Consider the following 17,842-nt stretch of genomic DNA (forward strand, 5'->3'; position numbering starts at 1 on the left):
GGATAGAAATTAGACTCGTGGGGCCGATCGTGTGGTGTCGTTAGATGGTGAATTTCATCTTTTACTGAAGAAGGGATAGAAATTAAACATGTACGTGGAGAGGCATATGGGACGACGGGGATTGAATCGGACGATCAAGTTAAAAGCGACGATGAACACGGAGATCCAACGGCCGATAAATGCATGACCCTTTAAGGATGATCGTATTAAACTAAGATGGTGCACTATTTTAATAATAAAGGTAGAATTTGTTACTCCAGCAGTCTCATATGGTCGGTCTCATGATTATCTGTGATGAGGTAAATCGAGAAGTTACAGTTGATCACGATGGAGAAAGATATTATTTTGATTTCGTTAAGATTCAATCCTTGTCTATTTCAATAATTTTACTATATCATAATCAACTTAACTATGCTACGGGAGTAGATGATGCACTATTAAACTATAAGATAGTGTGATTATAGCTAATCAGAAGGGACAAATTATTCTTTCAAAGCATTACGATAATAGAAAAAGTATGAACAGTCGAAGAATAAAACATACAATTGGGGAAATTTTGAGAATGAAATCAAGATAGTTATTGATCAAGCAGTGGCCTAAAAATCTAATTATTTACAGTTTTCCTTTAAAAAATTACATAAATTATGATGTATGAATTCTTTTCCATTAAATTCAACGAAATTTAAAAAGCATTAAGAAATTGTAATCGATTATACTCGGACGATAAATGAAGCAAACGTGGAGCAATTCCATTGCTTCTTCCATTAATTAATTAATATATTAAATTTATACAACTGCTGCTTACGCTTCAGAATCTGCCTCTTCTTAGCTTCTGCCGCATCGGCGGATCCCTCCCGCCCTCCGCCGCCGCGCTCTCCTCCGCCGTCGTCTTCCTCTGCTTCGGCGAGTACTCAACCGCGTCGAACAGCTCCCCTCCCGCCGACCGGTGCCGCCAGTTCTCCGAAGCGTATTTCGCCGCCCGCTTCACCTGCAGCCCTTGCTCGGTGGCCGGCGACGGCCACACCAGCATGCGCTTCATGTCTCTGACGCTCTGCTGGGCCGCAGCCTCCGCGGCTTTGGTCTCTTCCAGTTCCCGTCGCACCCCCTGCAGCACGTCTTGCAGCTGCGCGTTCTCCCGCCGCGCGATCTCCAGCGCCTCCTTCACCACCGACGCCTCCTTGATCGCCTGCTTCACGATGTCGCGAAGGTTGGAAGCCTCCTCCCGGGAGTCCCTGTGCTCCCTCTTCGCGCGCGCGCAGTCCCTCCGCACTGCCTCCAGCTCCTCCTCGCACGTCCGGATGCACTGCAGGAAACCGGCCTCCTTCCCTAGCCACGCCGCCACTGACTCCTCCGCCTCCGCCCTCAGCCGCCCTGCCTCCACCTCCGCGAGGCGGAGCGCGGTGCCCACCCGTTCCGCCTCGCCGCGCGCGGCCTCTAGCTCTCCCTTAAGCCGGCCCGACTCGGTGCTGACCTCCTTCAGCGCGAGCGCCAGGCCGTCCATGGCGCGCTTGCTCTTCTCCTCCGCCGCCAGCGCGAGGCGGAGCTCGGTCCGCAGCGCGCCGGCCTCGTCTCTTCCATTGCGAGGCGAGTTCGAAGCGTTGCGGAGCATCCGCAGCTCCAGCTTCATCTCCTCGACCAGGATCTTGGTCTGCTCTAGTTGCTTGGTTTTGGAGGTCAACGATTCGAGCATGCGGTGCTCCGATTCCCTGGACTTCTCGAGCTCGCACTCGAGCTCGTCGACGCGACCTTCCGTCCGGACGTGGCTCTCCCACTGCGCCATCATCATCCACCGCATCTCCTCCAGCTTTTCCAGGGCTCGGATTCGCTCCTGCGAAAGAATTTGGAGCTGTTCTTGGAGGTGCACCACCTCGCACTCGTCTCCCATCGCCATTATCGTCTCCTTCACAGTCAGGACATCAACTTGCTCTGAAACGGAACTGATGATCATGGACGACGAGTTTGTAGGGTTCGGCGGAGGAATCAATCGCGCTAGTTCGTTACGGGGAAGATTAGAAGGTGATCGATTGGAAGAGGAGAGAGGAAGTCGGGAGTTGTTTAGGGAGGAGGCCGAGGTGGGCGGAGCACCGCCCGTAGAGAGTTATCGTGTCCGGTCTCCCTTTTGCGTCCTAGGGTATTTTAGTCTTTTCATATTGATATATCTTCATTTCAAATAAACAGGATAATAAAAGTATTAAATTATTTATCCACTTTATCAAGCCCAGTCCATCCTCTCCCGGTCCACCCAACATCCCCCCAAGTAAACGGGATCGACGCCGTGGGCACCCTTACGTAATTTGTGGAGAAATTGGGTGCTATATGTAAAATTGGAAAGTCTGGATTATTATTATTATTATTATTATTCTGGAGGTTGGCGTTAACTCTCTTTTCTTTCAGAGACGAGAATAAAACAAAATAAGATTCAAACGCCGAAAGCACAGATAACGATGAAGAACACCGACCCTCGCTCTGCTGTTCCCTCCTCCGCCACCGGTGCCGCCGACGACGTCGCCACCGTGATCCCGAACACTTCGAGCAGCAGCGATGGTAGCGTCGGGAAGGCGAGTAGTAACAGCTTACCGGGCTCACTCAGGGCCCTAAACCGAGCCTCTTACAAGATCTCCAAGCCCCTTCCCAGAAACCCTAATCCCAATCCTAACCAGGTGGCTGAAAAACTTGTTGCTACTCCGGAGGTGGCGACGAGTGCCAGTGGCAGCGCCTGCGCTGGAGGGCCGCCCTACCAGCCGCAGCCGCAGCCGCCTGTCTATAATATCGATAAGAACGACTTCCGCGACGTCGTCCAGAAGCTTACCGGCTCCCCCGCTCACAGTCAGATCCGCCAGACGCCTGCAGAGCTGCCTCTACCGCATCCTCCTCGTCCTTGTTCGACCGCTTCCCTCGTGCCCCTATCCGCAGCCCCAACCTCTCGTCTCCACCGCATCCGGCCGCCGCCACTCGCCGATCTTACCCTTCGTTCTCCACCGCCCCTCGTCCCGGTCCTGCCGCTGCCTGCCATGGATCCTTGGACGCGACCGCTGCTGTCTCCGCTGCCGCCGCTTCCGACAGTCAGCGCTGCGGCCGAGTCGCCGATCTCAGCTTACATGCGCCATCTCCGCGGTGGCAGCGCCGGCCTTCCACTCTATGCTCCATCCTCTACAGTGCCGCCGATGCTCCAGCCTCCTAGCTCGCCACTGGGGTTCGGATGCCTCTTATCGGTGCAGACGGCGTATCAGATGATGATGGCGGCACCAGGGCTACAATTACCGACCTCGCCGGGAGTGCACGTACCAAGCCCCAGGTTTGGGGATCCCTGATGACTCCATCGCCATGGTTCTCAAACCTCCTCGCCAAAGGTAGTCCATTTCTTTGCCAGAGGTCAGCTACTGATACATCTTCATCTTTATGTGCTAGTAAGTGTACTGTGTTCAAAATAGTTAACTGCTTTAAGAACTTAGCATTTGATGTTAAGGGCGAAAATTGATGACCTTGATATCCATTATATGACTATGAAAACCTTCAAATTAGATTCCTTTAATGTTGAGATAGAAAAAAAGGGTTATGTTTGTTTGCATTTGTTGCATGATAAGTTTAGCTGTTTAACAGTTTGCATTTGTTTTATTCTCACCATTTACCATGTTAGGGTTCAGAAGAATATTTTTGTCCCAGACTCCTCACATTCAAATAGTCTCAGTAGAGTATGAAATAGTTCGATCTCATGGATTTTTTCCAGGTGATTTTTTGTCAATCAGAAACCTTGAGAGACATTATAAATGATGGCTCTCAGTCTCCAATTAGCTTTGTCCATGTTCAAAGTGAAAGGAAAAAGAAATTAAATGACCTTCAGAATGTGCAAAAGTTTATTAGTCAAGAATTTGAGACTTGTCACTTTCATTCACACAAATAATGAGGAAAATTTGACTTGGTTAGGTAGTTTAGGTTTTGCAGTCTTGGCAGTGTTTGTTGAAATAGAAAATTGGAAGGTTGGAAAGTGGAATGAATAATTGAGAACTGATGGTAAAGACTGTGAAGTTCCTTTTGTACATTTACTAAAAAGGGCATTTAGAGAGGAAGAAAAGGTATAGAATCATTCAATTATTCAACCTCTTCTTTTCCTCAAAACTATCCCTAACCTTAGGTGGGAGATTTGGGGAGAATTTTCACTTCTTCATGTAATGATGGAAATAAACAACTATCCATTTGTTCTTGTCTTTGTTCAAATATTCAAGTGAATAAGAAGGTGAAGATTTATTTCTTTTCAATCCTATCATAATCGGGTGATTTATGTTTCGAATTGTTTGATTTGATTTGGGTGTAAAACCATTTGAACCATGTGGTCGAATCTGAATCTACCAAGGATCAGTCTGATTCAAAGTTTGATAAGACCGATATGGTTAGTAATAGGTGATTCACAATTCGAGAACTATGTTTAATCGGATAAGTATAAGATACTACAGTGATTTAGGGTTAAAAGTTTGTACATGTTTGCACTCATCATTCACTTCCCATCCTCACAGCTCGTCAATGATGGCTCATTGATGACATCTCCTCAGCGATGTCTCCCTTGGGTGAGTTCCAGGTGACATTGCATCCAAGCGAGCTCCAGCGAACGCCATCCTTAGTGAATGATTTCAACTAGCATACCTGGAGGATGAATGTGTGACATTTTTTTTCTCCTTCTCCACAAGAAGAGATGCCAGCAAGTGAAATCTCAGCAAGCAACCTGCTGCTGCTGCTTCTTCAGCATGCAACAACGACCAACAAAGGCCTTCTGCAGGTACTACAACGGCCAACATTGGCAGGTGTTCCTTCTCCTTATGTTCTTCTCAACTACAGCCGATGATGGCGAGTGTGAAATTCCAACGAGCAAAGCAACATCTGTTGTGCTTCACCTTCACTGTGCAACACCGAAAGTAACCTATTCTTTGGCAAGCAGAACACTCTATTTTTCACTGCTGGAAATTTCAAATTGGCAGGGCAGCCATCCTATTCTTCAGCCACAGTAGGTGTTAGGTATTGTTTTATGAATTTGTGAATGTCTATAGTTTTGTTTCTTCAAAGGAAAAGTTGCATTATTCTGAACACGGTTCAATTCAATTAACGATCTACAAATCACCACAATTTAATAACCTTGCTCGCAAGTAAAAGCACTTTTGTATCTTGGGCTTAAATCTTGATTTCTCCATTTACATTGCAGACAATTTCTTAGAAGTTGTATATAATTATTGTTTTAGTTTGTGTTTGTGTGCCACTTAGTGTTTCTTTGTTTTAGTTCTCTCGGGATTATATATATTCTGTCTCAGTTGTTTATGTAACAATTTAGTTAATTTGTTGGCAAAAGAGACAACTAATTTCATTTCATCAACAATAGAATTTTTGCATGCTTCAGTAGGGGCAAAAATCAAGGATGTCTCACATTATGCAAATCTCATAAGGACGTTTAGTTTTCCCAAAAAAAAAAAGAAAGTTAAAAGGATGTCTTATTAGATATTTTGTATTAAAAATATCTTTTATTTTAGATTTATTTTAGGATTAGTATAGTAACTGCTGTTATAATGTATAATGTGTAGTAGTTGTTCTTCATTAATTGCTACAATATGCAAGATTGATTATTTTATTTTAATTAAAATTAGTATATATAAAATATTTCTTATGGTAAAATATTATTTATCAATTTGGTTTGAGTTAATTTAAATTTTATTAAAATCATTTTAAAACTGTTGTAATAGTTGTCTCGCAAGTTACTGTATAGTTGTAATTGTTAAATGGTATGTTATTGCAGTAGTTATTAAATAACTATTGCAATATGTAATAGTTATTTATTAATTGGTATAATATACAAAATTAATTATTTTATTTTAATTAAAATTTTATATATTAAAATATTTTTTATTAATTTAAATAAAAAATTATTTAAATAGATAAAAAACACAATCAATTAGTTGTAGCAATTATTTAATTAATTATTACATAATTTTAAATTTTAAATCTCAAAATATATTTCATCAGTTTGATTAAAATTATTTTAAGTAGTTATTAATGTAATAGTATTATATTAGTTGATAAATAATGTAGTAGTTAACTTTAAAAATAAAAATGGTTACATCATCTTCCTATTTGATGATTAATTAAGCATGTGACGTCTGTTCTTATTTTTGCCCCGGACCCACTAAGCTAAATAAAGTGGTGTCTACTCGATAACTTTCATCATTGCTATTCATTCTTATCCCTCCCCTCCCCTGCGGTACGTAAGCATGAAGATATATGTTATTTGAGATTTCGGATTTGAATCCTTTTAGCAATATGTATTTGTTGATTGAAGTGTTGTGCGATTCAAGTCTTAGCAACATGTATTTGTTGATTTAGGTGTTATTTCGGTAATATGCTCTTATCAACATAGTGGTACCGTACCTCTAAAAAATTCCTTAGAAGGTTTTCTGATATGGGACCGTTTCGACGGTGGGGCCGGTTACTATAAAAAATTTATCCATTATAGTTTTAGCCCTGGGGCATAGCTAAGTTGGTTACGATGCAACAGAGTTGCAGAAGAGGGTAAGAGTTTGAATCCTGTATCCTCATGCGTCGTGACCAACTGCAATTTCTCAATTTACCTCTTCACATATGATCGTGGGACCGATCGTATGGGACCACTAAGGTGGTAAGGTGGCGAATTCTACCCTTTACAAAAGAAAAGAGTAAGACACGAAATGTGTTTGTTGTTATAGTTAAGATAATGAAATTAGTTATTACTGAATAGATTTATTAAAACAGATAAAAAAATAAATTTTGATGATTAATTATAATTTTTTAATTTATTTTTTATAAATAATTATAAAATTCATCATATGAAATCGTTAGAGTTATAGTATCGAATTTTATTTTTTTATTAAAGTAGTGTGCTCGTTGTACCTTCTGTATCGCATCTAAATTCATAATTTTTCCCTGAAGCTTTCTCTTTCTCGCGATCCTTATTTTTTACTTAAATTGTAATGAAAAAAATAGATAATTATTATTATTTGTTTGTTCCTTGCAGTTTCTTCTCTCGACGTAAATGTTTACTTCACAACTTTAACGGACGATAAGGACTAGCATATATATATATATATATATATATATATATATATATAATTTAAAAAAAATAAAATAAAATAAAATAAAAAGGGACTGGCATATATATATTTTGATAACGACGAGATGCTGACGACAGATGCCGTCAAATAGTGCAATAAAACAGCGTCCTGTTACTTTCGCCCACTCGCTGCCGCACTTTGACCATTCAGAGCGTTCCCCGCATATACCAACCTATGCGCCAACCGTTGCGCCTGACAGAACAAGAATCGGCCACGCGTCGGTCGGAACTTGATTCGACAGGGGTACTGTAGTAAATTGCGCCAGAAACGTTTCCTCTTTGTTCCAAGTCGGCGGCTCAGTGCTGCTTCCTTCCTGGAAGGGCACGCACGCTGTCAACTTTTCCCCCTTTATTTATTTCGCGATCCTGATTCCTGATCTCCTCTTCTGCGCTGCGAAAATTCCTACTTTTTCGTGGATTTTTGAAGATCCTGGGCGTGGAATTGTCGGCTCGATCCGGTTCTTCAAGCCCCGGCGTTAACTGATCCACCGGTGGTTCTGCTCCGCCGAACGGACCGGCGCTCTGATTTGATGATCGAGGCGTTGGGGTTTCTACGTCGAGTTTGGGGTTCCTGAATCTTACTGAGCGTTTGATGGCGGATACCAGGCGGTTCTCGTTGACCCCTCAGCTTGGTATTGTTTTGGTTTTCGTTTTATCTCTTCGTTTGCTTTTTCTTTCTTCTTCCATTTATGGGGTTTGATTGTCGTCGATTTGGTGTCTCTTTGTCGATCAAGTTGATTATTAGCCGCTAATAGTCAGAGGTTTATCATCGTTTTATTCATGTTAAAGGTTATTATATGCGAAAAAAATCTATTTATTGGCTTCCTGCAAATTCACTGTTTTCATTTAGAAAAACAGGGGTATCGGTTTGCGATCTTTTACTTATATTGGCTCTCTTAAAAAAGCAAACCAGGCATCTGTTTGGGTCTTCCAGTGTTGGTGCATATGGTGATAGTTTTTATGGATTAAATCTTGGGAATTCTGTTGATGATTCAACACAGTGGTCTGGCCTTAATATTTAACACTGATTTGTTCGTTCACTAATTGGCTAAACAAAACTAGTGATGGCGTAGTTACCTTCTCAACTTTTAGATGGTTGACAGCATTCTTATGTTTATATATTTTTTTTGTATTTGATGATCCTGTAATTTCATTATGCATGTACAGACATTGATCAGATACTTGTTGAAGCACAACACCGGTGGTTGCGCCCTGCTGAAATTTGTGAAATACTACAGAACTACAAGAAGTTCAATATTGCGCCAGAACCACCAAATAAACCACCCAGTATGGCCTTCTATGTTTGCTACAACTTTGTTTGTAGTCATCAACTGCTTGCATTGGTTGATGGCTAGAGAATTTTGATTTATGATTCTAGGTGTTCAGTTGTTTCCTTCATATTTTGTCATGATATGCTGTTTTAGTGATCAGCATTTGTCATGTTCTCCAGGTGGATCTCTTTTCCTCTTTGATCGCAAAATATTGAGATACTTCAGGAAAGATGGTCATAATTGGAGAAAGAAGAAGGATGGGAAGACTGTAAAAGAAGCTCATGAGAGACTAAAGGTAAATTATGTTAGGTCAATGCTTTCTCTATGCATATTGTTTGAAGACTTGCTAATGAGAGAATATTTTAGGGCAAACATGGTCTTTTTAAGCTGTTTATCCACCCTAATTTCACATCCTTAGCTGATTATCATCTACAGTTCGACACTTTTTATGTAATTTCCTGTTATATATAGGAAGAAACAAAGTTATATGTTTACAAACATTAACTAAAGGTGGAGTCAAAACAATAAAACAACAAGTAGACAAAGTAATGAAATAAATATAATTACAGATATTCAAAGTTGGATAAAGCTAAAACCATTGGGGGTAAAACAAAAGTACAACTTGGTGTGCAAAAATGATTTTTTTTAATTAACACTAGTTGACATCAGTCTGCACAAGCTGGTGTTAGTCAGCATTGATCAGGAGGCATAGGAAGAGGAAGAATAGGAAGGAGAGTAGGAGAAAGAGGCAGAGGGCTTTCTCTTCTTTACTCCATGATTGGCCCATAATTGGATGAAAAACTATCATGATAGCCACTCATTTATCTCTTGCTGCCACCTCGGCTTTTACCCTTATTTGAGCCCACTTGTCACCTTTGTGTTTATTAACCAATCTCTAACTTTGAAAAAATTAGGCCATACTAGAAAACTTATTCTCTTCTTAGTTTCATCCTTTCACAGAATACACAACTAAAGCTAATATCATTTTGTTCCTCTTCATTTTCTATTTCTGCTTGTCCGTCCTTATATTATTTTTTATCCTTCCAAGGAAACACACCTAAATGTTGAGAGAAACAGAGGAAAATCCTATCCAAGAGAATAATCTTCATTTTTGCAAAGAAAGCTAACCATGCCCTGCCATTTTTGTCATATTAGATTTTTTTTTTATTTACATATGTAAGCAGGCATATCCAAAATTCCACAAACAAAGAGCATGGCTTTTCCCCAGGTTTTTCAAGGCTATAGGAAATTTTGTAACAATGATTGGCATACCATCCATTCTATGCAAGTTTGCATATGTTTGAATAGAATGCACCACATAAAACCTTGATAACGTGGTAAAAAATAATTTTACGTGTGTACACCCCTGTAGACAAGCTCATATTTCTCAACTGTTTAGCATCAACTAAATGAGTCTTATCTGCCATTTTGAGCTCTGTAATGCTACATCAACCAAAACATTATCTTCTCATTTTAATTCTGGCAAGTAAAGTTCCCTTAGATGGTACTTTATTCCTCACGCACAGTTGATTCAATTTGTGGAGCTTGTTAATCATTTTTGGACATTTCCATATTATCTTTTTTTTTTCTTCTAATTTTATTATCGATCAATGCTGCTTAACTGCTCTAAGCACACCAGTACAAAGAGGTTAACTCACTTAGAAGTGAATTACATTAACAAGCTACATGAATTCCTTTCTTATTCTCTGTAGGATGTGGCATAGTTTAATTTCTGAATGCTCTATATTGTTGCATGCTTCCTAAATGTTAACATTTTTCAGGCTGGGAGTGTTGATGTGCTTCATTGCTACTATGCTCATGGTGAAGAGAATGAAAGTTTTCAGAGGAGGAGTTATTGGATGTTGGAAGAGTGAGTCATAATTTACCTCTTAGTATGATCTATTGTTGCAAATTTCAGCTGCATAATAACTACCGTGCAAAGAAAAAAAATGATGAGTTGGTATTCCTTTGAATTCCTTCTTCTTGAACATATCATATTCAACCTTTGACATTTATTTTGAAATTGTTGGTCGAATCCCAAACAAAAGTAAAAGAGCTATGCTACAACATTAACAATAGTTGGGTGATTTATTGGATATGGGAAATTGATTTATAATTTTCTTCTTAGATGATCCATGGTTTCAATATTTCATGGATTAATTTTTACTTGCATAATGACTAACATCTGGAAAAATGATGAAATGGCGCTATTTTGAATTCTTTCTTCTCAAATATAACTGTTTAAATAATTATTGACCTCTGATGTTTACTTTGTACATTGCTGCTCAAATTTCAAATATATCAAAGGAGTTATGCTAGAACATTTTTTTATATGATAGTTGGTGACTATGAGAGCCTATACTGGCAATCATGCCTGAGTTTTCCCAAATTAAAGACCTGTGGGTTCTAGTTATGGAAGAATCCAATTATGGAATGTTGCATAAATGCAATTCTGCAAATTGCCTCGTTGTTGGTGCTCCTATGGCGATTATTGCAGTTGGTTCTTCTAATGCAAGAATTTGTAAAGATTTTTGCTACATCGGTGGACATAATTTGAAGAGTAGACTCATAACTTGATTTTAAAATATCTTCATGAATTATATTTGGTATTAGCCTGATACTGGTATTGATAATATATCCTTACTTTGGTTGAATATATGTTCTCAGCATGGGAAACTTCAGACATGGTTGGAAAGAATAATTACTACAACAGTAAAAAGGATACTTCTTATAGGAACTAGAAATAACCTAGGTCTAAGAAGATTGATCTTTTGTTCCCCTTTCTTCGTACTGATATCTTCTTTGTGAGTATTTCTCACTTTCTTGAATTACTAGCATATATGAACCTATGTTCTTAAATTGAAATCTGCTTGCTAATTTTAATTGTGCTTTGGAACACTGATTATTTGACAACCCACCATTTTGATTTATGCAGGGACTTGATGCACATTGTGCTTGTCCACTATCTTGAAGTGAAGGTGGTAACTAGCCCATTGCCTTGAGTTAATTAGTTTTATTTTTTTTTAAGAATAGTAAATTTTGATATTTTTTAAAGTCTGAAACCTAGATGGTTTTGTAGCATTTAGTGATCCTCTACTTAATATCTCTTTTCATATATTCTTGCAGTTTGATATCCTGAGGAACTAGATGTAAATGTGTGTTTTACCTATTCAGTAATCTCTGACACTCTCTATCTACCCTCTCCATACTTGTGTTAGATAGAAACTCTTGACAATGCCTTTCTGAGTCAACATCCAGCATTCCAATTAATCATGTGTAGATACTCCTAAAGAAGACCTTATGAGAGGCTTGGATCCGACACGACCATGTTTAATACTTGTGCCCCATTTTGAATAATAGTCTATAATTCTTAGCTTCTTATGTAACTTGTCTTCTTCTTGGGATGCCCTTGTTATCTTATGACTAATTTCATACTCATCTGCTAAATCTTCAGCATTGTCAAAGTTCATATGCTGTCTCTGGTCAATTGCGGGCAAACAATTCTTGTATGATTTTTTAAAATTGATTGATTGCTATTTTGTATTCTCTAGCATAGAAATGTTTGATTACTTGAAGGTAGTTTAAAACTTGTCTAGTAGACATCATTTTTTTTATTTTAAGAAAAAGACTATTGAATTGCTACACTAGCTTGAGTATTACGGCAGTTACTTTTTATATTTAAGCATAGACTAGTAGTTATTGATTAGCCAGTACACTTAGGATGAGCACCTGTACGGAGATTATTGACTCCTTATAACTGAAGATATGATGAATTTGTCTGCTCATGTGTTTGTTTCATATCCAGGGCCACAAACCAAGTTCCAGCCGCACTAGAGATGTTGAAGTTCTACAAGTTAACCCTATTGAGAGTCCTGCATCTTCTAATTCCTTCAGTAACCACAGCCACCTGCCTTCACAAGTAACCGATGTTGAAAGCCCCAACAGCGTACACAATTTAGATTATGAAGATGCTGAATCAGGTATCAACCGCACCAGCATAAACTGTTCTGCATCATCTTACACTAAATATAGATCCGCTGATTCATATTCCAATCATGCATTTTTTTTTTCTTTCAGTGTATCTAAAGCGAAATTCAATGCAGCAGATAATCCAGCAAGTTCCAGACACCACACTTTCACTACGATGTGGCAGTATGATGGTGGACAAATGAAGGGTGTTCAGTTATTGGACCCTTCTGTTCTTGATCCTTCCATATATGGTCAAGGTGAGTGCATATTTTTTTGTTACTTCTTTTCAGTTAAATTTGTTAATGGAAGTCTAACTGGTAGTAATGCTGTTAAAAACCTTCCAGGTGATTTTCAAGGACAGTACATAGAACCAAAATCAGAGCTTTATTTTTCTACGCAGGGAAATGTAAGCAAAGACTTGGATGGAACAGGTTCTCAGTCTGCATTTATTGCGTCCAAACCACAGTTTGATATAGCCTCATGGAATGAAGTTCTGCAACATGCAACAACACTCCAAATGCCATCTCACCAGCCATCAGTTGGCTTTAGAGAGCCTTCCATAGAGATATTTGATAGTAACTTTCAAGCTACCATAGATGGAGAACTATCTTCAGATAATATCAACGTTAGGCCAGATGACTGCAGTGCTTTAAGAAAATCTGCAATGAAGGTATTATCAGTTATTGTACTCAATTAATTCCTGTTAATTGATTTTGACAGTTTTGAGTGTTACCTCCACATTAAGTTTGCCATTGTAATTTTCATATTGAATGAAAGATGAGAATATTTTTTGTAATTGTATGTCTAAGTTTTGACAATAACTCATAGAAATATTTCATGCTGCTGTTGATCTATTGGACTACACTAGATTGTCCAATTTTCTTTTCAAATTTCCACATGTTCAGTACTAATGAGTAATGATTTTGAACTACATGAGGTTTGGGTATTTGATGTTTTGTTTCCCTGAATCTAGTTACGTTGATTGCATAGTTTTCTGTTACTCGATGAAGCATATCTATAAAGATCATATGGATATAAATGCATAGGCATTAATGGAAATTAATTATCATTTATGACACCTGAGAGTTTTGCTGAACGGATGGAAGTATGCCACCTTGAACAAATATTCCCTCTGTTCTTTCTAAGCTTTGATAACTTCTTCATTGGCAATTCCCTTACTTTTTTACTACATCATTCTCATTTGAAATGTCTTTCTCCCCCAGATTTCTGATGATGACACTGATTCAACCATTACAACAAGCATTGCTATAGAAAATGATGCATCTGTAGATGGAAGTTATAATCGCCCTTCCCTTTTGAAGCAGTTGTCATTGGACCTCTCCAGTTTACAAGGTGAAGGTCTGAAGAAGTATGATAGCTTCTCCAGGTGGATGAGCAAAGAACTAGGGGAGGTTGTGGACTCACAGACAAAAGCCAATTCTGGAATATACTGGAGCACTGTAGGAAGTGATATTGTTGTTGGAGATTCTTACATTACAAATCAAGGGTCTGTAGATGCATACATAATGAGTCTTTCACTTTCACAAGATCAGCTTTTCAGTATAATTGACTTCTATCCCAGCTGGGTTCATTCAGGATCGGAGAGTAAGGTATTTGAGAATATAATTGATGTCTTTTGATCAAGGATTAAGTATTCCCGTATAATTTGATACTGGAATACTTCATCATTTCTTATATTTCTTACTGATATATGTTACAGGTTTTAATTACTGGGAAATTTTTGAAGAATGATGATATTGAGGAAATTAATTGGTCATGCATGTTTGGGGAAATTGAAGTTCCAGCAAAGATTGTAGGAGATGGAATACTTTGCTGCAGCGTTCCACCACATAAATGTGGAAGGGTTCCTTTTTATGTGACCTGTTCTAACAGGCTTGCTTGCAGTGAAGTAAGAGAGTTTGAATTCCGTGAAAGTGATGCTCACCATATAGAGGAGAGAGAGGCTTATATTTATAACACAAATGAAATGCTTCTTCATTTGCGTCTTGGTAAGCTACTCTCTCTGGGGTTTTCTTCTGAAAATGCAAAAGAACAATTTCTTGAAACATCATTACAAGAGAGGCTGCATATTTGGCTTATGAACAAAGTTGCTGAAGATGGTAAAGGCCCCAACATCTGGGATGAGGAGGGCCAGGGTGTGCTACATTTGGCAGCTGCTCTTGGATATGATTGGGCTCTAGAATCAACAGTAGCTGCAGGCGTCAACATAAACTTCAGAGATGCGCATGGGTGGACTGCCCTTCACTGGGCAGCATTTAGTGGCAGGTGAGTTGCCTTGATGTTTTGTTGTTATACATGTTGATTTTTGTACTTGCCCAACGTATTGTCTTCCATGTTTTCAGGGAGCGTACCGTTGGTGCGCTTATTGCAATGGGTGCATCACCTGGTTTATTGACTGATCCAACTCTTGACTATCCTTCTGGGAGAACTCCCGCCGACTTAGCATCAGCAAATGGTCATAAAGGCATTGCTGGTTTTCTTGCAGAGTCATCATTGACCAGCCATCTTTCTGTCCTCACTATCGAGCCAAAAGGCAATGGAATACCAAATTTAACTACCTTAACAGGTGCATGTGTTGCAGAACCTAGTTTCCTTGAGGTTCCATATGGTGATATGCAGGCTGGGCTTTCACTTAAGGATTCATTGACTGCGGTTCGCAATGCCTCTCAAGCTGCAGCTCGGATATACCAAGCCTTTAGAGTGCATTCATTTCACAGAAAGAAGCTTGCTGAGAGTGGGGATGATAAGTCTGGAATGTCTGATGAGCAAGCATTGTCACTTGTATCTATTAAGTCACAAAAACCAGGACAGTCTGATATGCCTCTGCATGCTGCTGCCATTCGTATACAAAACAAATTTAGAGGGTGGAAAGGGAGAAAAGAATTTCTAATATTAAGGCAACGAGTGGTCAAGATCCAGGTTTGATCTTCTTAATATTCACTTTGGTATTATTTTCTCCTTCCTTATTTGCTTGCTGTCATGCACTCATTCATACTATTGCTGCTTGTGCTGAAGCTAGTTATCTCCTGTACTCTGTGCATGCTCAATGTGCATGTGTGTGTTGAATGGAAAATGTTTCAGAGAGCAATGAGGATTTTCTACTGTCGTTGACAAAGAGTCTCTTGGAAAAGTTGTTTTGGGATTAAACTTTTATGATGTTTACATCTCTCTCTCTCTCTCTCTCTCTCTCTATTATATATATATATATATATATATATAGTTTGTCTATATAAACTTTTGCAGCATATATAGTTTGTCTATAATTCTTTCCCAACTCTTATGAACTTGGTTGAACTAGCAACTACTATAAACTTGGTTGTGCTAAGAGAACTGTGAATGCCAGATCCCATGTAGAAGAGACCAATCATCTATTGCGGATTAAAAGTTTTAGGATTATTTTTTTATTATATTACTCTTGTAAAGATGCCAGATAGATAATTTACAATTCTTTTCCAGCTTATGGAAAACGTGTTCTAATTACTATAATCTTCATCTACAAGATTTGTTACATTGACTATTTGTTTAAAATATGTGTTCTAATACCTTGGTTCATGGCGATCAAGTAGCAATGATATCATAATCCATTACAATTGTAACATGATTATTTCTTCAAATAAAATCCAAGCTACAACTAAATTAAGTGTAATTAATAAGAATGTGCTTCTTCACTTCACTACTTATGGGGTGCCTAAAATTGGTCATTAACATTGCAAAGGACAAAAAATGATAATGTGTTCAATAAGTTATACAGTAGTAGTTTTAATCCATGGATTCTTTGCTCCAGTTGATACTTGCTTTAGATTTAGTTCTTGATATAATTAATTTGCTTCTAGTTTTGTTCATTGCTCAAATCCAATCCAACCAATAGAATTTTCTCATTTTTATCCAGCAAAGATTTATAGTCCTTTAATTTTGTCCATCTGCCTTCTAGTATGCTTTGTTAGTCATGTTTACTGCTAATACTTGTCTGTAATCATCTTGGAGCCTGTTGATGATTTCTGCAGCGAAGCCTTTGCCTTGGTATAAGTTATTTGTCACCATAAGACTTCTTGAACAGACTGAAGTTTGATGTTTTTCGTTTCAAAGTTTTCATCGGAACTAGTCTTATTAGATACTATGTTTCTCTTGCTGTAACTTTACTGCTATATTTAAAGTAGTTGTTCTGCCTTACCGGTCAGTTTTGGATCTCCAACACTCTTCTCAGTTTACTAATCCTAATTTAGGCAACGTATAAAATGTTGATTGTTTTCTCCTTTTAATCACCTTTTTGCTTCTTTTTTTCCTGGTGAAGTAGCTCATTGTCAACTATTACTTATTAATTGAATGCATTCCTAATCTGGATACACTTTGTCCAGGCTCATGTACGTGGTCACCAAGTGAGGAAACGCATTAAAAACGTTGTTTGGTCAGTAGGAATCGTGGAGAAAATTATACTCCGCTGGAGACGAAAAGGAAGCGGGTTGCGTGGTTTTCGGTCTGAAACCCCAATGGAGAGCTCTTCCATTCAATGCCCATCGGCTAAGGAAGATGCTTATGATTTCCTACAAGAAGGCAGAAAACAGACTGAGGTTAGGATGCAGAGAGCACTTGCAAGGGTAAAGTCTATGGTTCAGTATCCAGAAGCTAGAGAACAGTATCAAAGACTTCTAGCTGTCGTTACTGAATTACAAGAATCCAAGGTAGCTCTTCTTCTAGCTTTTGTTCTCATGCACATTACATGCCAACTTATACGATATCGCAAACGGCAGTAGGGATTTGGCTATCTGTTCGTATGGAGCTTATTTTGAGTCTTGCTTTCATTAGAAGATAAGATTAGATCACATTGTTCTGATTCTATTGCATTTATTCATCTGGTAAATTGTTGCTGTTCCACTTTGTATACCTTGCACTTAATCTGCTCCTCTTAACTCGGCCGGTTTTCGCAGGCAATGCAAGAGAGCATGACAAACGAGTCCGAGGAGGTCGTGGCTGACGACTTCATGGTTGAGCTCGAAGAGTTGTGGGACGACGACATGCTTCTGCCCAATGCTCAACATCGGCTGAGCATTTTAGACCCACCTCAAGTTCTTTAACAGTTAATGTAAATTACCATCTACTGATTGGGAGTGCATTTAGCATTTCGATATCGAAAGAAAGGAAATGTAGAGTGACCTTGACTGCAGTTTGTACCATGGGAAAGAATTGGTTTGTAAAAATTAAGTCCGATTAGTATTTTTTTCCTTCCCTGTAAATCTCGCACTTTATTGTTCGATCTAAGCTTTAAATTGTGTTCTTTGAAGACTACAATTTATTGATCGGTTCTAATCTTTCCTTTGAATTTGCCCAAACTATGTTGGTCAACGTTGGATCAATGCTTATCGACAATTAGTCAACACCACTCAACTGTCACCCGTCAACGTGGACCAATGGTCGAGAAGCATGACTAAATGTTGGTCTTCGTGGATTAACCGGTTAGGAT

At 38.9% G+C, this 17,842-nt stretch overlaps 3 protein-coding genes across 4 annotated transcripts; 2 read left to right on the forward strand and 1 right to left on the reverse strand.

Moving 5' to 3' along the window:
* Window positions 1-808: 808 nt before the first annotated feature.
* On the reverse strand, window positions 809-1,891 carry LOC141813116 (uncharacterized). Its single transcript, XM_074701020.1, has one exon. The coding sequence runs from the start codon at window positions 1,889-1,891 to the stop codon at window positions 809-811; it is 1,083 nt and encodes a 360-aa protein (XP_074557121.1).
* A 553-nt stretch (window positions 1,892-2,444) lies between these two features.
* On the forward strand, window positions 2,445-3,543 carry LOC141813118 (VQ motif-containing protein 9-like). Its single transcript, XM_074701022.1, has one exon. It carries the CDS (start codon window positions 2,445-2,447, stop codon window positions 3,309-3,311), a length of 867 nt encoding a protein of 288 aa, XP_074557123.1. The 3' UTR covers window positions 3,312-3,543.
* A 3,943-nt stretch (window positions 3,544-7,486) lies between these two features.
* Window positions 7,487-17,600, forward strand: LOC141813115 (calmodulin-binding transcription activator 3-like). Of its 2 annotated transcripts, none has more exons than XM_074701018.1 (13): window positions 7,487-7,755; window positions 8,291-8,410; window positions 8,574-8,689; window positions 10,176-10,264; window positions 11,330-11,372; window positions 12,200-12,374; window positions 12,498-12,620; window positions 12,708-13,033; window positions 13,587-13,973; window positions 14,084-14,649; window positions 14,727-15,303; window positions 16,740-17,063; window positions 17,310-17,600. In XM_074701018.1, exons 1-13 carry the CDS (start codon window positions 7,716-7,718, stop codon window positions 17,454-17,456), a joined length of 3,033 nt encoding a protein of 1,010 aa, XP_074557119.1. In that variant the 5' UTR covers window positions 7,487-7,715; the 3' UTR covers window positions 17,457-17,600. The 2 variants fall into 2 exon arrangements, with proteins under 2 accessions (XP_074557119.1, XP_074557120.1); XM_074701019.1 differs by having other exon boundaries at window positions 12,501-12,620.
* The last annotated feature ends 242 nt before the right edge of the window (window positions 17,601-17,842 follow it).

Source organism: Curcuma longa, chromosome 20, assembly GCF_044706935.1.
Source record: "Curcuma longa cultivar G26 ecotype Majalengka, Jawa Barat chromosome 20, ITB_CL_G26_1.1, whole genome shotgun sequence".
Taxonomy (NCBI): Eukaryota; Viridiplantae; Streptophyta; class Magnoliopsida; order Zingiberales; family Zingiberaceae; genus Curcuma; species Curcuma longa.

Bases quoted from the DNA above. Each gene is read 5' to 3' on its own strand.
- LOC141813116 (XM_074701020.1), bottom strand. From the start codon at position 1,891: ATGGCGATGGGAGACGAGTGCGAGGTGGTGCACCTCCAAGAACAGCTC.
- LOC141813118 (XM_074701022.1), top strand. From the start codon at position 2,445: ATGAAGAACACCGACCCTCGCTCTGCTGTTCCCTCCTCCGCCACCGGT.
- LOC141813115 (XM_074701018.1), top strand. From the start codon at position 7,716: ATGGCGGATACCAGGCGGTTCTCGTTGACCCCTCAGCTTG. The intron at 12,375-12,497 runs GTATCAACCGCA...AATTCAATGCAG, and splicing joins TTATGAAGATGCTGAATCAG to CAGATAATCCAGCAAGTTCC. The intron at 14,650-14,726 runs GTGAGTTGCCTT...CCATGTTTTCAG, and splicing joins TGGGCAGCATTTAGTGGCAG to GGAGCGTACCGTTGGTGCGC.